This window comes from Mixophyes fleayi, chromosome 9, assembly GCF_038048845.1.
Source record: "Mixophyes fleayi isolate aMixFle1 chromosome 9, aMixFle1.hap1, whole genome shotgun sequence".
In the NCBI taxonomy this organism is placed as follows: Eukaryota; Metazoa; Chordata; class Amphibia; order Anura; family Limnodynastidae; genus Mixophyes; species Mixophyes fleayi.
The window spans coordinates 21,248,308-21,271,025 of record NC_134410.1 but is presented as its reverse complement, the minus strand read 5'-3'; the positions used below and the strand labels follow the sequence as shown (position 1 = coordinate 21,271,025).

The 22,718-nt window shown below is 40.7% G+C and overlaps 1 protein-coding gene across 1 annotated transcript; it reads left to right on the top strand.

The window, feature by feature from the left end:
* Positions 1-2,562: 2,562 nt before the first annotated feature.
* Positions 2,563-21,895, top strand: TSPAN15 (tetraspanin 15). The gene is made up of 8 exons (XM_075186851.1): positions 2,563-3,217; positions 15,439-15,624; positions 15,714-15,788; positions 16,066-16,161; positions 17,373-17,489; positions 18,320-18,367; positions 19,162-19,278; positions 19,371-21,895. The coding sequence occupies exons 1-8, from the start codon at positions 3,131-3,133 to the stop codon at positions 19,539-19,541; spliced, it is 897 nt and encodes a 298-aa protein (XP_075042952.1). The 5' UTR covers positions 2,563-3,130; the 3' UTR covers positions 19,542-21,895.
* Positions 21,896-22,718: the final 823 nt, after the last annotated feature.

The window sequence follows — 22,718 nt, the reverse complement described above, 5'->3', positions numbered from 1 at the left end:
TTGGAAATAGCCAAGTGGGCATGGCAGGAGATCAACCCCAAGGGGTATATTAACTTAACTACGGGTTTGAAAAAGTGGAGATGTTGCCTATAGCAACCAATCAGATTCTAGTTATCACTTTAGTACATTCTACAAAATAACAGCTAGAATCGAATTGGTTGCTATAGGCAACATCTCCACTTTTTCAAACCTACAGTTTACTAAATATACCCCCAAGGGTCTAAAATACAGAACAAATTGGCACCAATAAAACATAATTATAGCATCTGTTGAAAAGTGGGCAACATGGGCAAATCTGAACCTGGTCCCCACTCACAGCTTGCCCGCAACCCAAAAATTACCAAGTTTAATAAGAATCACTACACACAGAAAACACAAAAATCACATCTTTTACCAAGTCATTTATATCCCTGCTTTGTACCTATGTTGCCATTTTCCCCCTCTATAAATTGTCTTCCACCTTTGAGTCATATGTTTTTTGGCGGCTTCTCCATCTATTGCCCCCACCTCATCTCACGTCTAACCTTTATGTCTCGTCTGTCCCCCTTATCTTTCTCGTTCTTTGTCTCTTGTTCATCTCCCCCTTAACTTCTAAAGTGCCTCAACCAAGTCTCTCTTTTCTTGAGACTGCAGGTTCCATCTCACTGCAAGTAATCTATATGCTTAGCAGAGAATCTCTACCCTACACTGATTAGCCCCAATAAGGGTGAAACAGTAAGCCACTAGGTGAGAGTCAGCACTTGGTCTGTGCCATGCCCTGCATATGCAATGGGTAATAATTCTAGGGCTGCCATATAAATGGTGAAGTGACCTTCTTGCACTGGAGATGTACATTAGCAAAGGATAAATAGATTAAATAGATATTTTTTTTACTGCCTTCGTCTATGGAGCTAAGCAGGAGATCTTTTCTAGCATACTGGAAAATATACTAGTCAGGATTTCACATCTCCCCTCAACTTAGTATGGCATTAAGCCAAAAGAGCTGTCCAACTCTTATTATTTTCTTAGACACGGTTATAATGTGGTGCTGGACTGTAAAGTAGAATTTGCAAGTCACCTTGTGAATTGGGGGATATTAATGTTAAAATTGTATGGAGATCATTTTTCACAATTCCTGAAAACATGGAATTAATTCTGAGTTACACAGATTAATCTTGTTCTGATTTACATGTAAGAATTTAATGTTTTCAAAAGTTTCCACAACTTTCAACACAGACCTGTATCTAGCACATTAGCAAACTAGACACGAGTAGATGGTTTTATGTTGATTTAATTTATATTTTTCCCATCTAATGTTCTGTTTATGCTACTTGATATTTATGAAAGACCTTTCTCTTCCAGTAAACATAACAAAAGAGGGTGTACGCACATAAGAAGTGTGTAAGCACTAACGTAGGTAGTATTCACTGCCGAGGGCAGTGCCAGTATTAAGTAGCTATATCCTTAAAAATAATAATACCGGTAATAATAATAATAAATATATATATATATATATATATATATATATATATATATATATATATATATATATATATATACACACACATGGTGGGGGACTCAAGCTGTAGTGCTATTTATAAAAAGCATCAAACAAGCAGTTAGACATTGCCGTAACGGCCTGTAAGCCCAGTGCCGCCCCCCCCCCCCCCCCCTTCCTTGTCACCAACAGCCGAAATGTTAGGTGATGGGACAAGGAGTCATAAATAGTGTTCCCTGGACCCACGGTTGCTATTCTTTGAACACAGTAATGTAGATTTAATAAAAACTTTCAAAATCGGAAAAGTTGAGGTGTTGCCCATGGCAACCAATCAGATTCTAACTATCATGTTCTAGAATGTACTATATAAATGGTAGCTAGAATCTGATTGGTTGCTATGGGCAGCACCTCCACTTGTCTATTTGATAAGTTTTAGTAAATCTACCCCCGTGTGTTAACTGGAGATATGACCCATGCAAATGGGAAAAAATAGGCTGTACTAGTTACTTTTAGATCCAATTTCCATTGGTTCTTTCAGTGATAAAAGTAGGGGGACACCTAGTAGAGTCTAAATATCTACCCTGGTAAAACCAAATAAAAAAAAAAAAATGGGGAGAAACAAAAAAAAAAGTAAACAAAAATTGAATAACACCATTCTTTCTGGTTGAAACAATTAAAACAATTATCTGGAGAGCTTGGCAATAACATTTTGAAGTAATTTTCTCCGCTTTTGCTAATCACATAAAAGTAACCATGGGAAAAATTAAGGAAAACTATTTTTTTTTTTACTATTTTTTATTACCATATTTTCCTATCTAAAGTCCATAAAATAAAATAAAAATATATTTAATCCATTAATCCAAATAACAACTCTATTTTTTGTACAAAAAAAAAAAAAAAAAAGCTAACAACACAAAAACATTAAAAAGAAAATGTTTTACTCATTGAGTTGCAGATTCCCTCTGGTCACCAGGGGGTTAATCTAGATATTCAGGATAACTAGGAGTCAGCAGTGAGCCTGTGTGGGTTATGTAGTGACATACACTCTGGGAGGAGGCACAGCCACAAGCTGGATTACCCAATCACATGTGACTGCCAGTCCTTCTCCAGGGCAAGACCCTCATTCAGCCAGAGGATCACCCATTGCACTGAGCTGGTGACTAACTGGTTTTACTGGTTCCAAAAGGCAGACGCTTATTGCACAACTAACAAGATCCTACACACACACACACACACACACAGCTGATCCTCCTACACTGCAGCAATAACACACACACACACACACACACACACACACACACACACACACACACACACACAGCTGATCCTCCTACACTGAAGCAATAACACACACACACAGTGCCTGCAATGCTGTGTTCTCATGGGTATCCCGGCTTCCTGTTTATGTCTCTGACAATACAGCAGCCCCTCACACTACACAATGTCACATTACACAGCATCCTCCCACTGCTAAACACAAGCAACAGTGCCTAGCAAAGTAAACAGCCTGGCTCCACCTCTCACTAATCAATCAGCACACCCTTAGTCATACATTATCTGCTACACTCAGTTTTCTTTTGGACTGTGCAGTTTACCTGTGCACTGACAGCTGTACCTAAGTGTTTTCGGAGAGAGGGGATCTCACCTGTACTCATGGCTTCCGAAGAGGTCCGATACTGTTCCAGATTTCCATATCTGTGCTTGAAATTTACACTCATCGCATACTGCACCTTATTCTGGGTAAGATGCTCCTCTGGGGACCTGGATGAGGGTTACTTGAGGGGGGGGGGGGTGGATGCCCATGGGGATCAATTAGTCTTTGCTTGGCTAGTATCTATGTATTTTAGTTTAGTGTAGTGTAGTGATCTGGGCAAGTGCCAGGTAGCCTGCACACCTTAAACTAGAGGTGCTCACAAGTCACACCCAAACCTCAAGAGCTACTAACAAGTCATGTTTTCAGGATTTCCATCTGTAGAAACAGGTGGGATCATTACTGAGCCAGGACAAATAGATTAACTCACCTGTGCATGATTAAAGACATCCTGAAAACATGAGCTGCTGGTAGCTCTCTGCCTTAAGCAAACCGTTGCGGGTGTTTAACTTGTAGGAGTAATTTCAATGGATCTTCCCTGACTCCTTAAAAGATTCTGCCCCGCCGGCTTTTACAGTTGACTGACAGGTTCCTGAATTCTACATTATTATGTCCATCTTTATGCTTATAAATGTAATTGGTGTAGATTTCATGGTGGGATATGGTCTTATAGAGAAGTAATCGGTTGTCCGGTTTATAAGAATCTGCTGTGTCATGGGTAATGTGAAAGGCTACTACGTTACAGGATTATACATACTTCGAGTACAGGTTAAACCCCAACAAGAAAAAATTGATGAAACCAGCCAGACCAGTTCAAGGGGATCCTTTAAGCGGCTGCTTGGCTCTGAGGATAGGTGTGTTTCACCTTGTATGACTATCACGCTGAACTTGGATGTTTGGGTGATCTCACTGCACAATATTTCAGTATATTAATACTGTGCACTTCCACTTCTTCTGAGACACTATTCCACCAAGTGACTGCACTTCTAGAGAATGAGAAACTTTTTCCCATAGAACTCTCCCCCTTTCCTGCCGTGCTTTAGAATATTGCTTTTTGACCCCCCCTTATCACTACCTGTCCCAGCAAGGTGTGCCTTATTATCAGCAACAACCTAATTTCACACAGCTTACAGACACACCTACAGGATAATGTTCTGCGAATTGTGCCATACCTCCAAACACACAATGCTAGTGCAAATCCCTTCACATGCGTTACTAACTGTCAGCACTATATAAATATCAGACCGATAAACTACTTTGTGCTCATTTTTGTCACGTATTGGGGTTGTGCTTCTTGCTTTTAAGACACTAGACTTTATGCAACCTGTGACAGTTCAGCTGTTGTGGAACTAGAAGTCCCAGCATAACCAGCCTGACATGGCTGGGCATGCTTAGATCTGTAGTTCTACAAAAGCTGGACAGCCACAGGTTGCCTGCTTCAACACTAGAGTTTCTAACAATGGCTAAATAAATTCATGACCAATGCTAATCAATTTATCTCCTATAGTAAATTTTATATAAATTGTATATTTATTGTACACAGCAGCAGGACTGCCCAACCTGTGGCTCTCCCGGTGTTGTGAAACTACAAACTCCAGCATGCTTTGGCAGTAGGTAGCCAGCCGATAGCTGGCAGGGCATGATGGGACTTGTAGTTTCACTTCTAATAGTAGAGGTGTGTTACTCCTTATGTTGCTTAAGTTTTCCTAAAGAACACTGATAGAAGGTGAGTTCTGTTGATAAATTATAAGCTAGACATCAAAACTCAGTTTATACATTTATCACTCGTGTATTATACAAATTAAATTGCTTGGTTATTATAACTGTACATCCACCAGATAACATGTCTCGTTATGTGTTTGGGCATGACATAGCTAAATATCCCATGTTTTCATTTACAAAGAGCTGGGGGAAGGGGGTTTTTAGTCAGGCCTAAGCTTGTAAGGGTGTCTGTGACATTCCTTCACATAATGTAGAGTATGCAGAGACCGGTTATCGCTGCATTCCAGTCACACATTTTGATAAATTAATTGTTTTGTGTAATGTTATGTCTCTATTGTTGCAAAGATTGGAAAATAGTTTCCATGGTCACTTTGGTGCAGAGATTGTGCATTTATCTACAAAAGCGCGTAACTATCAACTATACCCAGTAGAAACAGCAATTCTGTGGGCTGTACTAATATATCCGAGAGAATGCAGTCTGGTTGCTCTGGGCAACACCTCCACTTTTCGTTTGTAGAAGGCTTAGTAAATCTACTCCTTCAGTGATGTTACTTTTATTCTTTGTCAATTTATATCCTTTTCAGGGACACTTTGCAGCAGGTCAGGTGTATGTCTAGATAAGCCAGAGTGCACTACAACTGCCTTCAGGACGTGTTCACTGTAGACCTAGTTATAAGCTGTTATTTACAATGTCCACCTTTACTAAATATATGCTTATAAAGTCTAGGGAATAAAAAGCATTGAAATTTCATTCAATATGTAACATCAGTGGAATTGTGCTGCACAGTTGGGTCAATCGTGAATATAGGGATCTTTAAAATTGGGGACAGTTGACTGTTAGGCTGGGTACACACTACAGGTTTTTCACCTGATTATTGGGCCAATCACATGATAAACAACCGTTTGCTTGTAGATCGTAACAATTCATATTGTATTGTTTGATTTATAAACGGACTAAATATCTCGTTCAACGATGGAACGATGGGGTTCCACTTCTGCAGTGTGTATGCACTCAAGACCAGGGGTATATTTACTAAACTGCGGGTTTGAAAAAGTGGAGATGTTGCCTATAGCAACCAATCAGATTCTAGTTATTTATTTAGTAGATTCTACAAAATGACAGCTAGAATCTGATTGGTTGCTATAGGCAACATCTTCACTTTTTGAAACCCGCAGTTTAGTAAATATATCCCCTGGTCTCCATCAAGTGCACAGAGTCACGATCTTTTCAGCCGATGGTTATGACAGATGAAGAGCACAGATCTGAAGGTAAAACGTATATAGTGTGTACACATGGAGTGGCATGATGATCGGGACTTTCAGTTGTTGGTAAAATCGTTAAAAATATCACATCGGGAGAAATTTTCTGTAGTGTGTATCCAGCCTTAGGCTGTATCATCTTGACTAAAAGTTCTTCAGCCCACAAAATCGTCTCCTGGTACCATGTGTAGATGACAGATGTACATTACAATGTTGTGTGTGTTTTTTGTCTGTGTTGATGTGATGTTATCAGGGATGGCCTACTAATACCCGGTTCACACTGGCTGAAAAACCCGGATTATTGCCCGGGCGAGCCACGACGACCCGGGTCTAGGCTCAATGTAAACGGGTCCCCTGCATCTGCCCTGGTCCGATGACCCGGGTCTTTTGCAGAGTTATTCCCATGTTCGACCCGGGTAGATGCCAGTCTGAACGGTGAGACCTGGGTTTTTCAACCTGAGTCCACCGACAAGTGTTTGAAAAATGTCCACTTACCATATAATAGGTAGTATTTCCTCTCGCTGATGTCCGGCACCTACAGGAAAAAATTACATCACTTCTAATGCCAGGGTGAAAATTATGCATGTAAAGCGGCAATAGCAGACCCTACACCTGGATTACATTATACAAGCGTATGGTCCGCTATTGCATAATTTTCACCCTGGCCATTAGAGTGATGTAATTTTTTCCTGTAGCTGCCGGACCTTAGCGAGAGGAAATACTACCTATCTATTAAATGGTAAGTGGACATTTTTTTCATTCTTGCTTTTTTTGCAGACCCAGGAATTTGCCGGGTTGGCAATGTGAAAGGGATATTAGATGTGTGTGGTAAGGGAGACGGGCAGAGAGGTTGGAGTCGATGTTGCCGCTTTGCCATTTTGGTGACAGGCTAGGAGTGCGGCATTGCGCCATGACATGGAGTTTGTGCAGCGTCGCAGTACACGATAGGGAACGTGTGGGGTGCTCTCAAGTAGTCTAAATAATTAGACTCAACTCTTCTTCCCCAATGAGACAGGATGTATGTTTAACTTAAATACCCAGGGTGTACCAGCACTCGGCACAGGGTGCCGGGAAAACAAAAGTACTTATTGAGTGACATGATGCCACTCTTACTGTGTTTTTAGATGCTTCCAAATTGTTGGGAGTGCAGACCCTGTATATATGACAAATCTAACTTGTGCCACCCATGCAAAGCAATTCTAGTAGCTACATGCTGAACTGTATCTAATAGTATAGTTGTCATATTATACTCGGGCAATATAATCCTCAACAAACTGGTGCTGAAGAGGTTAAATTCACTGCAAGCTTTTACATATAAGAAATACTGTGAACAAGAGCAAATAAAGTTCCCTGTAATGTAGGGAGTATGTTCCTATAGTACAGTATGTGCAACACCTTTAAATTCTGTAAAATGTTCAGGTGTTTGTCCTACAGAAAGTGAATAAATAGAATACCGAAGACGCTGTATGTATATATGATGGAGGCGGAGCTACAGCCATTGTTGTAGCTGACATAATGGTGGCAGTTCTACTATTGGCTGAACCAACTTGGTTCAGCGAAGACCAGACAGGAATCTGACACATGGGCCTGTAGAGCAGAGCGGGGGGGACGCTGGCGGAAGGATCGGCATTGACCCTTCCAAACTATTCTACTGGACCCGATGATTTATATTTACGCATGCCTCATAGTGATAAATAGAGAAATATATTGAAAATCGCTAGTGTTTCATGACTGTAGATAGCTTCATCATCATCATCACCATTTATATAGCGCCACTAATTCCGCAGCGCTGTACAGATAACCCATTCACATCAGTCCCTGCCCCATTGGAGCTTACAGTCTAAATTCCCTAACATATACACACACACAGACTAGGGTCAAGTTTTGATAGCAGCAATTAACCTACTAGTATGTTTTTGGAGTGTGGGATTAAACCGGAGCACCTAGAGGAAACCCACGCAAACACGGGGAGAACATACAAACTCCACACAGATAAGGCCATGGTCGGGAATTGAACTCACGACCCTAGCGCTGTCAGGCAGAAGTGCTAGCCCCCATAGCTTGCGCCCTAATGACAGAACAACTTTTGCATTGTGTTGGCTTTGCTGGTAAAAACTTTTTAGTTTCTTAATTTAACCAAATATGTTTGTTTTGAAGAGAGAAGACTTTCATTTGGTGGCATATTGGATTAAATATCCCTGGGCATTAAATCTATCTTTATGACATTAATTTGAGGGGAAAACGGGCGACAAAACCCACAAATCTTTAATTTCTTGTAGTTTTTATTTCATACATTCATGTGTTTTTAAAAACACATGAATGTGTGACTCAATATAGGGACTTTAATTGTTCTTTGTTAGGACCAGCCTATTAGTAGAAGTGCCTTGACGTGGTAGATGGCTTATCGTATATTTGCAAATGTGTGTAACCAAGGCTACTTCTGCATTTTATGCACAAGTAGAATAGCTCTTTTACTGGTTAACAGCTTTGTCACTAGGGGATTTTTCTCTGTGCTTGTTTCCATAGTTGTTTTTATGTATGTAGTTAGTGCAAGCTAGAGATGGGCGGGTCCGGTTCTCCGAGAACCGAACCCACCCGAACTTTGGGTATCCGAGTACCGAGCTGAGCAGCTCGGTACTCTCCCGCCAATTCCGAATCCAAATCGAGGCCGAACGTCATTGTGACGTCGTCGGATCTCGGGACTCGGTTCTCGCGATACTTCAACTTTATAAATACACGCCTCCACAGCAATCCATCGCCATTTGACAGAGGGAGAGAGCAGGGTGTAGTCATAGGCTAATTAGAGCAGGGACAGAGAAAGAATACAATATTGTTCTTGCAATTGCTCTAACCAAAATCGCTAGTGCAGAGAGGAGGATAGAGGTTTATTATTTTTTCTTCATATTTGGCACTCCCCAGCGCTTTTGGGTTGTCCCCCATAATTGTGCATTAATATTTCTGGCTGTCAAAAGTCATATCTGTCAGCAGTATCTACTCAATAAATGTTAGCACTCCTCAGTGTTTTTGGGGTGTCCTCTCTAATTGTGCATTAATATTTCTGGCTGTCAAAAGTCATATCTGTCAGCAGTATCTACTCAATAATTTTAAGCACTCCTCAGTGTTTTTGGGGTGTCCTCTCTAATTGTGCATTAATATTTCTGGCTGTCAAAAGTCATATCTGTCAGCAGTATCTACTCAATAAATTTTAGCACTCCTCTGTGTTTTTGGGGTGTCCTCCCTAATTGTGCATTAATATTTCTGGCTGTCAAAAGTCATATCTGTCAGCAGTATCTACTCAATAATTTTAAGCACTCCTCAGTGTTTTTGGGGTGTCCTCTCTAATTGTGCATTAATATTTCTGGCTGTCAAAAGTCATATCTGTCAGCAGTATCTACTCAATAAATGTTAGCACTCCTCAGTGTTTTTGGGGTGTCCTCTCTAATTGTGCATTAATATTTCTGGCTGTCAAAAGTCATATCTGTCAGCAGTATCTACTCAATAATTTTAAGCACTCCTCAGTGTTTTTGGGGTGTCCTCTCTAATTGTGCATTAATATTTCTGGCTGTCAAAAGTCATATCTGTCAGCAGTATCTACTCAATAATTTTAAGCACTCCTCAGTGTTTTTGGGGTGTCCTCTCTAATTGTGCATTAATATTTCTGGCTGTCAAAAGTCATATCTGTCAGCAGTATCTACTCAATAAATTTTAGCACTCCTCTGTGTTTTTGGGGTGTCCTCCCTAATTGTGCATTAATATTTCTGGCTGTCAAAAGTCATATCTGTCAGCAGTATCTACTCAATAATTTTAAGCACTCCTCAGTGTTTTTGGGGTGTCCTCTCTAATTGTGCATTAATATTTCTGGCTGTCAAAAGTCATATCTGTCAGCAGTATCTACTCAATAAATTTTAGCACTCCTCTGTGTTTTTGGGGTGTCCTCCCTAATTGTGCATTAATATTTCTGGCTGTCAAAAGTCATATCTGTCAGCAGTATCTACTCAATAAATGTTAGCACTCCTCAGTGTTTTTGGGGTGTCCTCTCTAATTGTGCATTAATATTTCTGGCTGTCAAAAGTCATATCTGTCAGCAGTATCTACTCAATAATTTTAAGCACTCCTCAGTGTTTTTGGGGTGTCCTCTCTAATTGTGCATTAATATTTCTGGCTGTCAAAAGTCATATCTGTCAGCAGTATCTACTCAATAAATTTTAGCACTCCTTTGTGTTTTTGGGGTGTCCTCCCTAATTGTGCATTAATATTTCTGGCTGTCAAAAGTCATATCTGTCAGCAGTATCTACTCAATAAATGTTAGCACTCCTCTGTGTTTTTGGGGTGTCCTCCCTAATTGTGCATTAATATTTCTGGCTGTCAAAAGTCATATCTGTCAGCAGTATCTACTCAATAATTTTAAGCACTCCTCAGTGTTTTTGGGGTGTCCTCTCTAATTGTGCATTAATATTTCTGGCTGTCAAAAGTCATATCTGTCAGCAGTATCTACTCAATAAATTTTAGCACTCCTCTGTGTTTTTGGGGTGTCCTCCCTAATTGTGCATTAATATTTCTGGCTGTCAAAAGTCATATCTGTCAGCAGTATCTACTCAATAATTTTAAGCACTCCTCAGTGTTTTTGGGGTGTCCTCCCTAATTGTGCATTAATATTTCTGGCTGTCAAAAGTCATATCTGTCAGCAGTATCTACGCAATGGATTCAAAGCAGTCCACATATGATCTAAATGAGCAACCAGGTTCTGTCACCAGTCCTGATGTTAGTGTTCCCAGTACGTCATCTGGCCAAGGCGATGTCAAACAACAGAGTGTTTTCAAATTAGTGCAAAAAACAAAAACCAAAAAAAAATTTACTGTATTGAAGCGAAAACGAAGTGTAACTGAGCAAAAGTTAAGTGACGATAAAAAAAAAATTGCAAGCATGCCATTCTACACACGCAGTGGCAAAGAGAGAATGAGGCCTTCACCTTTGGCTATTAGTGGCAGATCCCAAAAAGTTACCCAGCCTACAATTGGTGCACAACTACTGTTACGCGTCAAAGCTGAGCTGCAAGATACCAGTGAGGCATTACAGGAGAATATTTGCTCTGATTCACAAATGACAACAATCCCTGTGGAGAGTCCATCCAACAGTGGGATGTCTAATCGTGAGCATTCTGCTGATGTGTGCCTTAATAGCCCGAGTGTAGCCGGTGATACCCAAATTGAGGATGCCACTTTGGAATTAGAAGAGGATGAGGGGGAGATTTGTGTAGGCGACGAGGGCGCTAATGAGGATGTTGATGAGGATGAGGTTGTTTGTGTAAGTCCTGCACCAGTGGCAGCAGTTCTGGCACGTGACAAGAAAAAGGCCATTGTCATGCCTGGGCATAAAACAAAAAAATCCACTTCTTATGTGTGGAATTATTTCTACCCAAATCCAGACAACAATTGTATAGCCATTTGTAGTGTATGTGAAGCCACAGTCAGTCGAGGGAGGGACCTTAACCATCTTGGAACCTCGTCTATGTTACGCCATTTAACGAGAGTTCATGGCAAAGTGTTGGGAAAAGCTGAAAGTTCTTCCCAAAAGAATACAAGCACTCCCTCATCAGCTAAGACCCTCCGCTCACCGACATACCGACGGCCACAAAATACACCCACCACACCATCCTCATCAATATCCTCAGTAGCGCTCGGAGTTAGCCCGGCATCCCACTTAAGGCTGGATGACTCCGGCACTATTATTGATTCCTCTGAAGAAAGCGTTAGTCCTGCTGCTGCTGTTGCTGCTGCTGGGGGTGAATCGTCATCCCAGAGGCAGGTGAATAAAATGAGCAGTCCTACATTTCAGCAATTAACTGTGAAACAATCCTTTGCGAGGGGAAGCAAATATGACAGCAGTCACCCAGTCGCCAAGCGAATCACAGACGCCATGGCTGCAATGTTAGTGTTAGATCTGCGTCCAATCTCCACCATAAACGCAGCTGGTTTTTCACAGTTAATTGAGGTTTTGTGTCCGCGTTACAGAATTCCATCGCGACACCATTTCTCCCGTAAAGCTATTCCACAACTATACCAAAAAGTGTGTAAAAATGTAGAGATTGCGCTGAAAAATGCCATTCTGCCCACTGTTCACTTAACCACAGATATGTGGACAAGTGGAAGTGGCCAAACCAAAGACTATATGACTGTGACAGCCCACTGGGTTGGTCATTCACCTTCACCAGCAGGAACAGCAGCAGCATGTACACCACTACGTAACATTTGTCACAGGCAGGCCACTCTTTGTATCACCGGCTTCACTAACAGGCATACGGCTGACAATTTGTTACGCAAACTGAGAGATGTGATTGATGCATGGCTTATACCACTCGGACTCTCCCCAGGGTATGTCATTTCAGATAACGCCAACAATATAGTGCGAGCATTACAGCTGGGTGATTTCCAACATATTCCCTGTTTTGCTCACACCATCAACTTGGTGGTGCAGAGCTTCCTACGAAACAACCGTGAGGTGCAGGAGATGCTTTCGGTGGCCCGTAAAATTTCAGGCCATTTCAGGCATTCAGCCACAGCATGTAGGAGATTACAGCAGCTCCAAGAGCAGTTTAACTTGCCCTGCCACCAACTTAAGCAAGAGGTGGTAACTCGGTGGAATTCCACCCTGTACATGCTTCAGAGGATGGAGGAACAGCGCAAAGCCATCCAAGCATATTGCACAAGTCATGACATTGGGAAAGGAGGGGGGATGTATTTCACTCTTGCACAGTGGGGAATCCTTTCAGTGCTGTGCAAGGTGCTGAAACCATTTGAAGTTGTGACATGTGAGGTCAGTGCAGACTCTGCTAGTTTGAGCCAAGTCATTCCTTTAATTAGACTATTGGAAAAGCAGCTTGAGAAAATGAAGGAGGAGCTGAAAGCAAGCAATTCAGCAAAGTATGTTGGCCTTGTCGATCAAGTACTTAATTCGCTTCACAATGATCCTCGAGTTATTAAGATCTTGAACTCGGATCAGTACGTTTTGGCCACTGTGCTTGATCCAAGGTTTAAAACCTACATTGAGTCTTTACTTGTAAATGAGCGAGATGTGAACTTTTGCAAGGAGCTATTGCTCAGCAAGTTGGCCGCTGAACTGGGCCTCGGCTTGACGACGTGTCCTCCTTCACTTTCTCAAGCTGTTGCTCGTAAAAAATTAAATTTCCAAAAAAGAAGCAGGGAAGACACAGGGGGCAGACGAGAACAATTTAACATCTGGGCTGGTTTGAAGGATTTTTCAAAAAAAAGTGTCACTTTGCCCATAAGTCCATCCAATATGAGTATAAACATGCAAAGGATGGTGGAGGATTACTTTCAAGAGGTAGTTGATATGGAAATGTCAGACAGTCCCTTTCCTTACTGGGAAGAAAAGCAAGCTATTTGGAAACCCATGTACAAACTTGCTTTGCAATACCTAAGCTGCCCACCCTCCAGTGTGTACTCTGAACGAGTGTTCAGCACAGCAGGGAACTTAGTCAGTGATCGCCGTAGAAGATTACTTCCCAAAAATGTGGAGAAAATGATGTTTATAAAAATGAACTACATCTTCCACGAGGAAGGCCTTCACCATCCAAGACATGCAAGCACTGACTGTTCTCTAATGGCGGATTCAAGCGGCGATGAATTGATAGTCTGTGATGATGACGATAACACTGATGAGGGTGAGGATGAAGCTGAAGATGATGCCGATAACATCTTTTTAAAACTTTCTATGTAAGTGTAGGGTGCAATCTACCCCCAAAGAGGAAAGGGACTTGTGGCATTTCCATATCACATACCATCTTGAAAGGCTGCTGTTAGGGCAATTTATCCTTAAGGGTAGGGTGTCATAGACAGAGTGACCCTAAACTGGCTTTGTCCATTTTTCATAATATTGTACAGTCTATAATGGCTGAATTTTTTAGTATTTTATACAAGTGGAGGGGGGCCTAGAGAGACAGAAACCAAACTGGCTTTCTCCATGTCAATTAATATTGTACAGTCTATAATGGCTGAATTTTTTAGTATTTTATACAAGTGGAGGGGGGCCTAGAGAGACAGAAACCAAACTGGCTTTCTCCATGTCAATTAATATTGTACAGTCTATAATGGCTGAATTTTTTAGTATTTTATACAAGTGGAGGGGGGCCTAGAGAGACAGAAACCAAACTGGCTTTCTCCATGTCAATTAATATTGTACAGTCTATAATGGCTGAATTTTTTAGTATTTTATACAAGTGGAGGGGGGCCTAGAGAGACAGAAACCAAACTGGCTTTCTCCATGTCAATTAATATTGTACAGTCTATAATGGCTGAATTTTTTAGTATTTTATACAAGTGGAGGGGGGCCTAGAGAGACAGAAACCAAACTGGCTTTCTCCATGTCAATTAATATTGTACAGTCTATAATGGCTGAATTTTTTAGTATTTTATACAAGTGGAGGGGGGCCTAGAGAGACAGAAACCAAACTGGCTTTCTCCATGTCAATTAATATTGTACAGTCTATAATGGCTGAATTTTTGGGTATTTTATACAAGTGGAGGGGGGCCTTGAGAGACAGAAACCAAACTGGCTTTCTCCATGTCAATTAATATTGTACAGTCTATAATGGCTGAATTTTTTGGTATTTTATACAAGTGGAGGGGGGCCTTGAGAGACAGAAACCAAACTGGCTTTTTCCATTTCTTTACATATTTAACTATAAGTGTAGGGTGTAATATACATTCAAAGACGATGGCTGCATTGCCAATATGCATAGATGGAGAGGAAGACAATCTGTTTTGTGTGTAGAATAGGCCTACCAACGAAGAATTAAACTGTTTTTTGGGATGATTTATTACCTCAACAATTAGATTACTTGTCTCTAAAACAGTTGGAGCACTAAATTGGGTTAATTTAGGCCCAAAAACATGGATTTTCCCAAAAAATAGCAAAACAAAACCAAACAAAACCAAAACCAAAACCAAAACACGCAATGGAGGTTTTGCAAAACCAAAACCAAAACCAAAACACGACGGTAATCCAGATCCAAAACCGAATCCAAAACCAAAACACGGGGGTCAGTGACCATCTCTAGTGCAAGCCCAGAAAATTACAGTCGGTCTATTACTCCATGTGGATCAATGCTATGTATATGCAAGTATCTAATCCACATATGACTTTCATAGATGTGAATAGAGTAACAGAAATCATGCTTTTTTTTTTTTTTTTTTTTTTGTCTTTCTTTAGTTCCATTTGAATTTGACACATGTTTAGGTTCTTGCAGCGTTGGGTGATACACTGGTATATAACTGGTAGTAGATGAGCTCACTCGCATTCCACTAGCCTGCATACACGGCAGGCCAGAATTTGTCTGTCTGCTCCAATCTCTTGTTCCTCTCCTACCCAGCTTATAGGTGCCTTTGTCCTGACTGTTGGGATATACGCTGAAGTGGAGAGGCAGAAATACAAGACTCTACAAGGAGCCTTCCTTGCCCCTGCCATCATCCTCATCCTCCTGGGTGTGGTCATGTTCGTTGTGTCCTTCATTGGAGTCCTAGCCTCGCTCCGAGATAATCTGTGCCTGCTCCAAGTGGTACGAGTCTGTATATTCTGTTCATCCCCAGTAACCTGTAATGTTCAGATTACTGTACCCTTATCGTACCGTCTTGTTCTACCTTGCAGTTCATGTACACACTGGGGGTCTGCCTGTTACTGGAGCTCAGCGGTGGGGTAATTGCCCTGATCTTTAAAAACCAGGTGAGTCGTTTCTGTTCCCCGCTTGTATCATTTTACATGGCGTTTAATATGCCCTGCCTGCCTTCCTCGCTGACCGCACGGGCTATCTAAACTTATAAATTATTTAAAGAAAACCCTTGTTTTTCTGACTCTGCTTTTTTAGGCTTTCATTTTCCTTTAGAAATTTGGTTCCTCCTGCCCTGTGATATTTACTCTTTTATGTAGAAAGAATAGTAAGCCCTACTACCCTCCCCATCCTTTCTAAAGATTAATTATAATTGCTCTCTACCCTTACTAGACCATGGATTTCTTGAACAAGAACATTCGGCGAGGAATAAAGAATTATTATGATGACCTCGACTTCAAAAATATCATGGATTTTGTGCAGAAACAGGTGAAAGCTCACACGTACCGTATACTTACTGTGATGTCTGGAAACACTGATGTACCTGCAACACCATTAAATTAAATAAATATGTTTTAGAGATAAAATACTAGTTGATGCAATGTGAAACATCTTCTGAATGGTATGATTCCCATATAGAGAAACCTATACAGTAACGACAGTTTACATATATAACAGACTTGAAGTGACTTCTGAATTGTAGGAAGTCTACTAATGTATCCATAGTCTGTGTTTTGTGGGAATGCACTATATTATCTGAAATATCATAAATTCTGACAGTTTACACAGTTGTGAATATTACTATTAATTTTATTTGTCTTTTAATATATAAAAGTTGCAGTTAGTGGACTGACTGTAGATTTTTGCTTTTTGATCCTTTCTTATTAAAATTTAAATGGCAAAGCTAATTAAGGTAAAAAGTAAATTATTAAAGCTCTACGGGCCTGATTCATTAAGGAAAGTTAAGTAAAAAAAATTGAGTAAGTAATCTCCTGGACAAAACCATGTTAGAATACAAGGGGTGCAAATTAGTTTTCTATTTTGCACATAAGTATTTGTGTGTTACATGAAAAAACAGGCAGTATTTAACTTATGTGCAAAACAGAATGCTAATTTGCACCCATTGCATTGTAACATGGTTTTGTCCAGGAGACTGAAATAAGAAGTTTCTCAAGTTAAGATCCTTAATGAATCAGGCTCTACGTCTTCAGATGACTTTAATTTGTTAGCTTGTACATGCACTTCTGCAGCTTTTACTAAATGCACTGCTTTAAATGTCTAACTTTTCTGGTTCTGTATTTTAGCCGTGCAGTTATATATTTAGACAGATGTATTTATTTTCATGCCCCCTATACTACAACATAAAGCTGCTCTCTGGATAAAACTATGTTGGATGTGGAGAGCTCAGCAGATTTGACCTATTCTAGGGTAGGCCTGCCCAACCTGTGGCTCTCCAGGTGTTGTAAAACTACAAACCCCAGCAAGCTTTACCAGGAGATAGCCAGACTATAGCTGTCGGGGCATACTGGGACTTGTAGTTTCACAACACCTGGAGAGCCACAGGTTGGCCAGGTCTGTTCTAAGGCAATGACCGTAAACTACTCTGCCTAATATCGCTACACAATGGTCATAAAGTTAAAGAGCCAGTTACTATCCTGTTCTAATGGTTGGGTCCTGATCTGAAATCTGTCTGCTTCCAGTTCAAATGTTGTGGGGGAGCAGAGTACAGCGATTGGGAAGAGAACGAGTATCACTCTTGCACAGCGCCCGGCCCTCTTGCGTGCGGTGTTCCCTACACTTGCTGTATCTCCAACAAGGTAATAACCTGGTAGTCTATGTAAAGCATTGTACACTTTGGGGAATATTCAATTGTCGGAAGAAACGCCGAAAAATCTCGCGCTCCGCACACTATTACCGTCATTACGCGCGTAAATACCGGTATTACGGTACTTTTCACGCTGGATTTCAGCTTGCGGCTCAGGGAGCTGCGAGCTGAAATCCAGCTTACAATTACCGTAATAGTTTTAACGCCGCAGGGAAACTAAAGAATTGAATATGCCCCTTTGTGTTGAATACTTCATTACATTTGGAAAAGTGATAAATTTTTGCAATATGTATGTTATTACAAGTCTGTAAAATAAAACTGGGTTAAATCACTGTACTATAAACAAGGTATTTGGGGGTTTATTTGGCAGATATACAGTGGTTGTTAATTTAATGTGTATCATTAAAAGTATAGGATGAAGGGGGAAAAAATCTTATTTAATTTTTTTGGGTGGAGGTAAAACTGCTGTTCATTCACCTATAAAACAGCACCACGTCCCTAAATGTGCCTGCACCATCCCTGCCGGCTTATTTAAATCACATCCTGCAAAATAAAATCTAATTTTTCTACGTGGCTGCAAAACTAGTAGCATTTGTTCGCTTTATCTGTACATTGCCAGGAATGTCTGATCCAGGGAGTAATACAATGCAAGTAGGCCGTAAGCACGTACACATCTCACTTATACTGTTTAATGGCTGTTTGTGCAGGTGTTTATCACTTTATTTTTAGAGAATAAAAAAACCTAGATTGTAGTCTGACAACACCAGGAATGTTAACCCTTCATACTAGGAACCAGCGCCTAAATCTTCTTGTTTGTTTCAGACCGTTGTAATGAACACGTTGTGTGGATACCAGGCCATGAAGTATGATGTATGTATATGATGGTGACCTTTCTCTGCTTTTATATGTAGTGTATGTTCTCTTCCCTGTCATGGGTTTTCTTTCTAGTGTATTTTAATCTCCTCTATCGTGCTACTTAATCCTCTAGTTGGGCCAGTAAGCCTTAAGTTCCTATAACGAAAGACACCGCTGTCATTGGCAGTCTCTGGAGCGCTTCACGTTCTAAGTAGAAGACCCTGTCTTGCACTGAGGAGCTCCACTAAGAGACAAACAGTTTCTCTGTAGGTGGGAAGTGAGGCTGGAGCAGACGAAACGGTATAGAGACAGGAGGGAAGAGGGTCCTGCTCGTAAGAGCTTGCATCCTAAAGGAGGGGCAATTAGACTGCAGACACAAGGTGAGTCAGTAGGGATTAAGCGCAGGAGGCGCGAGAAGGGACAGGGAAGAAGGACTTGAAGATTAGAGTATGGAGAGAGGGTTAGGTGGATTGGCTGGTAGGCCTTGAGGGATGGATTAGTATTAAGTTCCCGTTGAAGGAGCACAAATTAGGGGACAGTTGGATAGAACGTGGGAGGTTGTTGCAGTGGAGAGGGGACAGTTCTGGAGAAGTCTTTGTTTCAGGAATGTGAAGAGGTGATCAGGGTGGAGGAGAGGAGATGGTCGTTGGCTGAACGCAGAGAGTGTGAATAGACTGAGATGTGAATTGTTTGAAACGAGTCAATCTTTCTAAAGCCCCTTTCTCTCCGGCACACGTCTCTTCTCTTTGACACTGCTTTCTGCCTCCTCTCATCACTCCGACAAACTGATCTCCCTCTCCTGTCCTCAGAGAGTCACTGCTCAGAAGTTTATCCATGTTAGAGGCTGTACAAATGCAGTGTTTATTTGGTTCTTGGACAACTACACCATCATGGCTGGGGCGTTACTGGGAATCCTCCTCCCACAGGTGAGCCCTGAAATAGATATTATAAAACCTAGAAATGATTTAACATTGTCTGTGTTTATATTGAGATTTATTGACTTGTCTTTTTCTGCTAGTTCCTTGGCGTTCTCCTAACACTTCTCTACGTCTCCCGAGTAGAAGACGTCATCAGTGAGTGGAAGAGTTCTGCCGATGTCCTCTTGGAGGGTGAGACCACCAGACCCGAGATAGAGTTCGCCTCTGTGGGCTGCTGCCGGTGCTACCCGGGGCAGGAATCAACGGCCTGAGTGATCACCCTTCACTGACACACTAACAACCACTAAACATTAACTGTGGCGCTTGTCTGAGACATTTCAAACGTAGCCAGGTCATAGAAGTCTAGGTTGACTTTATTGAATGGGTTATGGAGTTAGTAGACTACTCGCATGTCGATAAGCTACATTTCCCAAAATTGGTCAGGTGGCAATCGGAGAACTGTTTTGTGCCTGGTGACTGTTCTAAATGGAACACCACTGTATTGGTTCTCAGAGACGCTGTAAAATTTGTCTAAAGGACATTGGTATTATTTTTAAACTGCACTTCAAAGCAAACTCATCTCGGTTGTACAGGTATAGGGAAAAGAGATGCTGTCCTGAATATACCACACTCATTGATATGGTTTCACAGCGACTGTCCTCAAATCCTGTGGTAATGTCCACTTGTACTTGGCATAGAACACTCCAGTTTAATTATTGTCCACAATAAATTTTTTTTTTTTTTGAGAAAACGAGTACATCAATGCTTAAATACAGGCAAAAGATCTCTTGCTGTCGACGGCAAACTTCAACGTGTAGCGAAAAAATGGGATTAATTCATCGCTATGACCACTCTCCAAATTGCGGAAGTAAGAACCTTGGATAAGCATTCATACGCTCTGCTTCAGGACCTTCATTTCCAGTCAGATCTGAGACTTTTTTTGAGAAGACTGAGCGTGTGTGTGTTTTGTTCACTCAACACTTTTTATATCCAGACACTTAAGCACTGAATAAGAAGACATTACTTGATCTGGGGAAATCTGTGTATATTTGTCTTATTCTTCAACTGGAATATAAACCTACTGCGTGAGAAGATTTTGCAGTAATCCTGGAACCGCGGATATCTGCATGAATCTTATTGTAGAAGGAACCATGTTGTGTTTAGCCTCACATGCATGTAACGAGTTTACTTAAAGCTGCCATAGATACTATGTCAGGACCTCGGATATAACTTTGTGACTAGACTAACTGGTCTGTACTCAGGTGTAAAGTGCCAATAACCGTTTTCTTAATGAGCACCATGTAGCCTGCACACTATTAAGGCAGCCATTGTGTTGGCCATCATTCTTATAAATATTGGACCACAAAATGGCTGCCTCCACTGTAGGTGCTCTTTAATGTAGGCTATCCTCATTTGGTGTGTAAACTGTGTTATTTCCCTGTGTCTCGCTCTCTCTGTGCCTTTCTGGTGTTTATGCCCATTAACCACTAGTATCTAAAAACAAACTACAGATTAACTCTACATGGTGTGTTAGAAAGGTCTTCGTTCCTGAATAATGTTTTGTTTTTTTTCTGACTTTGTTTTAAGCAGCAGTGTCCCTGCAGCTACTGTACAAGGGTTTGCTCTGATAGGCCCAGCTACCACTTTACAGCCTTAACAAACCCAGCTCTAGTAATAGAATCTGTGTCCGCAATAAGCAACGCAATTCAGGATGTTGCAAAAACAACCTGAGATTTCATGACTGTAGTGTTGGAAATCCAAAATGTTCAAATCCTATTTATGATTTTAAATGCATATATATTCATTGTGTGTTTTGGATAATTGTAGCAGAGACCATCTTCTGTGGTACAAGGGAAATTTTAAAGTGCAAAGTCACCTACACACGGTGAAGGTGGCCATTTTGTCATCAGACTGTAGCCTGCCAATCCACTAGGAGCCAATAATATTGCAGAGACACTTCAACTGGTTTCTAGTGAATTGATAGACTGAATATTGGTTTAGCCCAGAAAATGGCAGCATTTGCTGTGAGTAGGTGGCAGGTGCACTATAACATTGCAGCTCTGGCTTTAAAAGGTCAACAGTGTGTAGAAAGCCTTTGTTACTGGATGTCAACTAGGGTCGTGTATTCAAAGCAATATACACCAGAATTTTTATTTCCTAATAATAAAATGGTTAAAAAAAACCAATAAATATTTAAGTCGCCCTTCTATAAGGTAACAAGAAAACGTCTGCATGACTGCACTACAACCTGAGGGGAAATACTGGAATTTTAATATGAACCCCTGCTTCCTATTGTACCAAATGTTTAACATATGGGGAAAAGCAATAGAGACTAGCAGGATATAATAGGGAGATCACTGCACATTCTATGGGAAGGCTTACTGGCCTATAATACAGGGAGGATGATGCTGTGTAATACATTTGACAGGGTATTGCCTATTTTCAGTGTTCACCTTCTTGTGTACTTGCACTAAGCTAGATCAGTGCCTCTGCATAGGGAAAATGTTTTGGGTTTTTTTGTAATCTTAATTGGTTTAATGAGCTTTAACACTGATAGACATATTTTGTCTGTGAACAAAACTGTTTTGATTTTGATAGCCATTAATAAATCTTATGTATGATCCAATATTGACTGTTAGAATGTTCTTGTCTAAGTAATGGATGGCCAAAATATAAATGTGTTTAAACAACATTGATACAGTACATCATACACACTAAAAGAGCAGAAGGATCTGGAACGTTTATATTGGTTCCCTAAGATTTTTGAGTTCAGACTGTGCACACGGTCCTAATCAGATCAGGGGCACAAATACCAATTACTTATGGAAAACTGGTACAACTCCATTAGACAATGGCAAGGCAGTTTATCAATGAGGGGAATAGTTTTCTGTTACATAATAATTGCAAACACCCAGGGAATGCTTTTCACTGTGCACTGTAGTTTGTACTTAAATGGCTGCATCCATCAACATGACTTATTGGCATGATCGCAAGAGAATTCTTTGGTACTTACGTTCAAGTATAAATAGAGTAGATGCGAAGGGGTAGATTTAGCAAAACTTCTAAAAAGGAAAAGTGGAGATTTCCCATAACAACCAATCAGATGCTTGCTATCATGTATCTAGTACATTCTAGAAATTTATATAGACTCTGGATGCAATGGGCAACACCTCCACTTTTTCTGTTAGAGTTAGACTTATTAAACCTTACAGATAAGTGCATTTAGAATAAACTGCAAGAATACAAGGCTGTAAACTCACAAGAGTGATCATCATACTCCCATGATCTCTTCCAGGGCACAGTACAGATACAGAGGTACTGGATGCCCTAATAGCAATTCAGAGACATATTGGTTTACAACATCCCAGCTACACACAACAGTCGTCTGAGATTCAGCATGGTTTGTAGAGGTTTCTTTTTTTCATATGGTTACATTTCCTAACATTTAT

Bases quoted from the DNA above. Each gene is read 5' to 3' on its own strand.
- TSPAN15 (XM_075186851.1), top strand. From the start codon at position 3,131: ATGGCTTCCGAAGAGGTCCGATACTGTTCCAGATTTCCATATCTGTGC. The intron at 16,162-17,372 runs GTGAAAGCTCAC...GTCTGCTTCCAG, and splicing joins TGGATTTTGTGCAGAAACAG to TTCAAATGTTGTGGGGGAGC. The intron at 17,490-18,319 runs GTAATAACCTGG...TGTTTGTTTCAG, and splicing joins CTTGCTGTATCTCCAACAAG to ACCGTTGTAATGAACACGTT.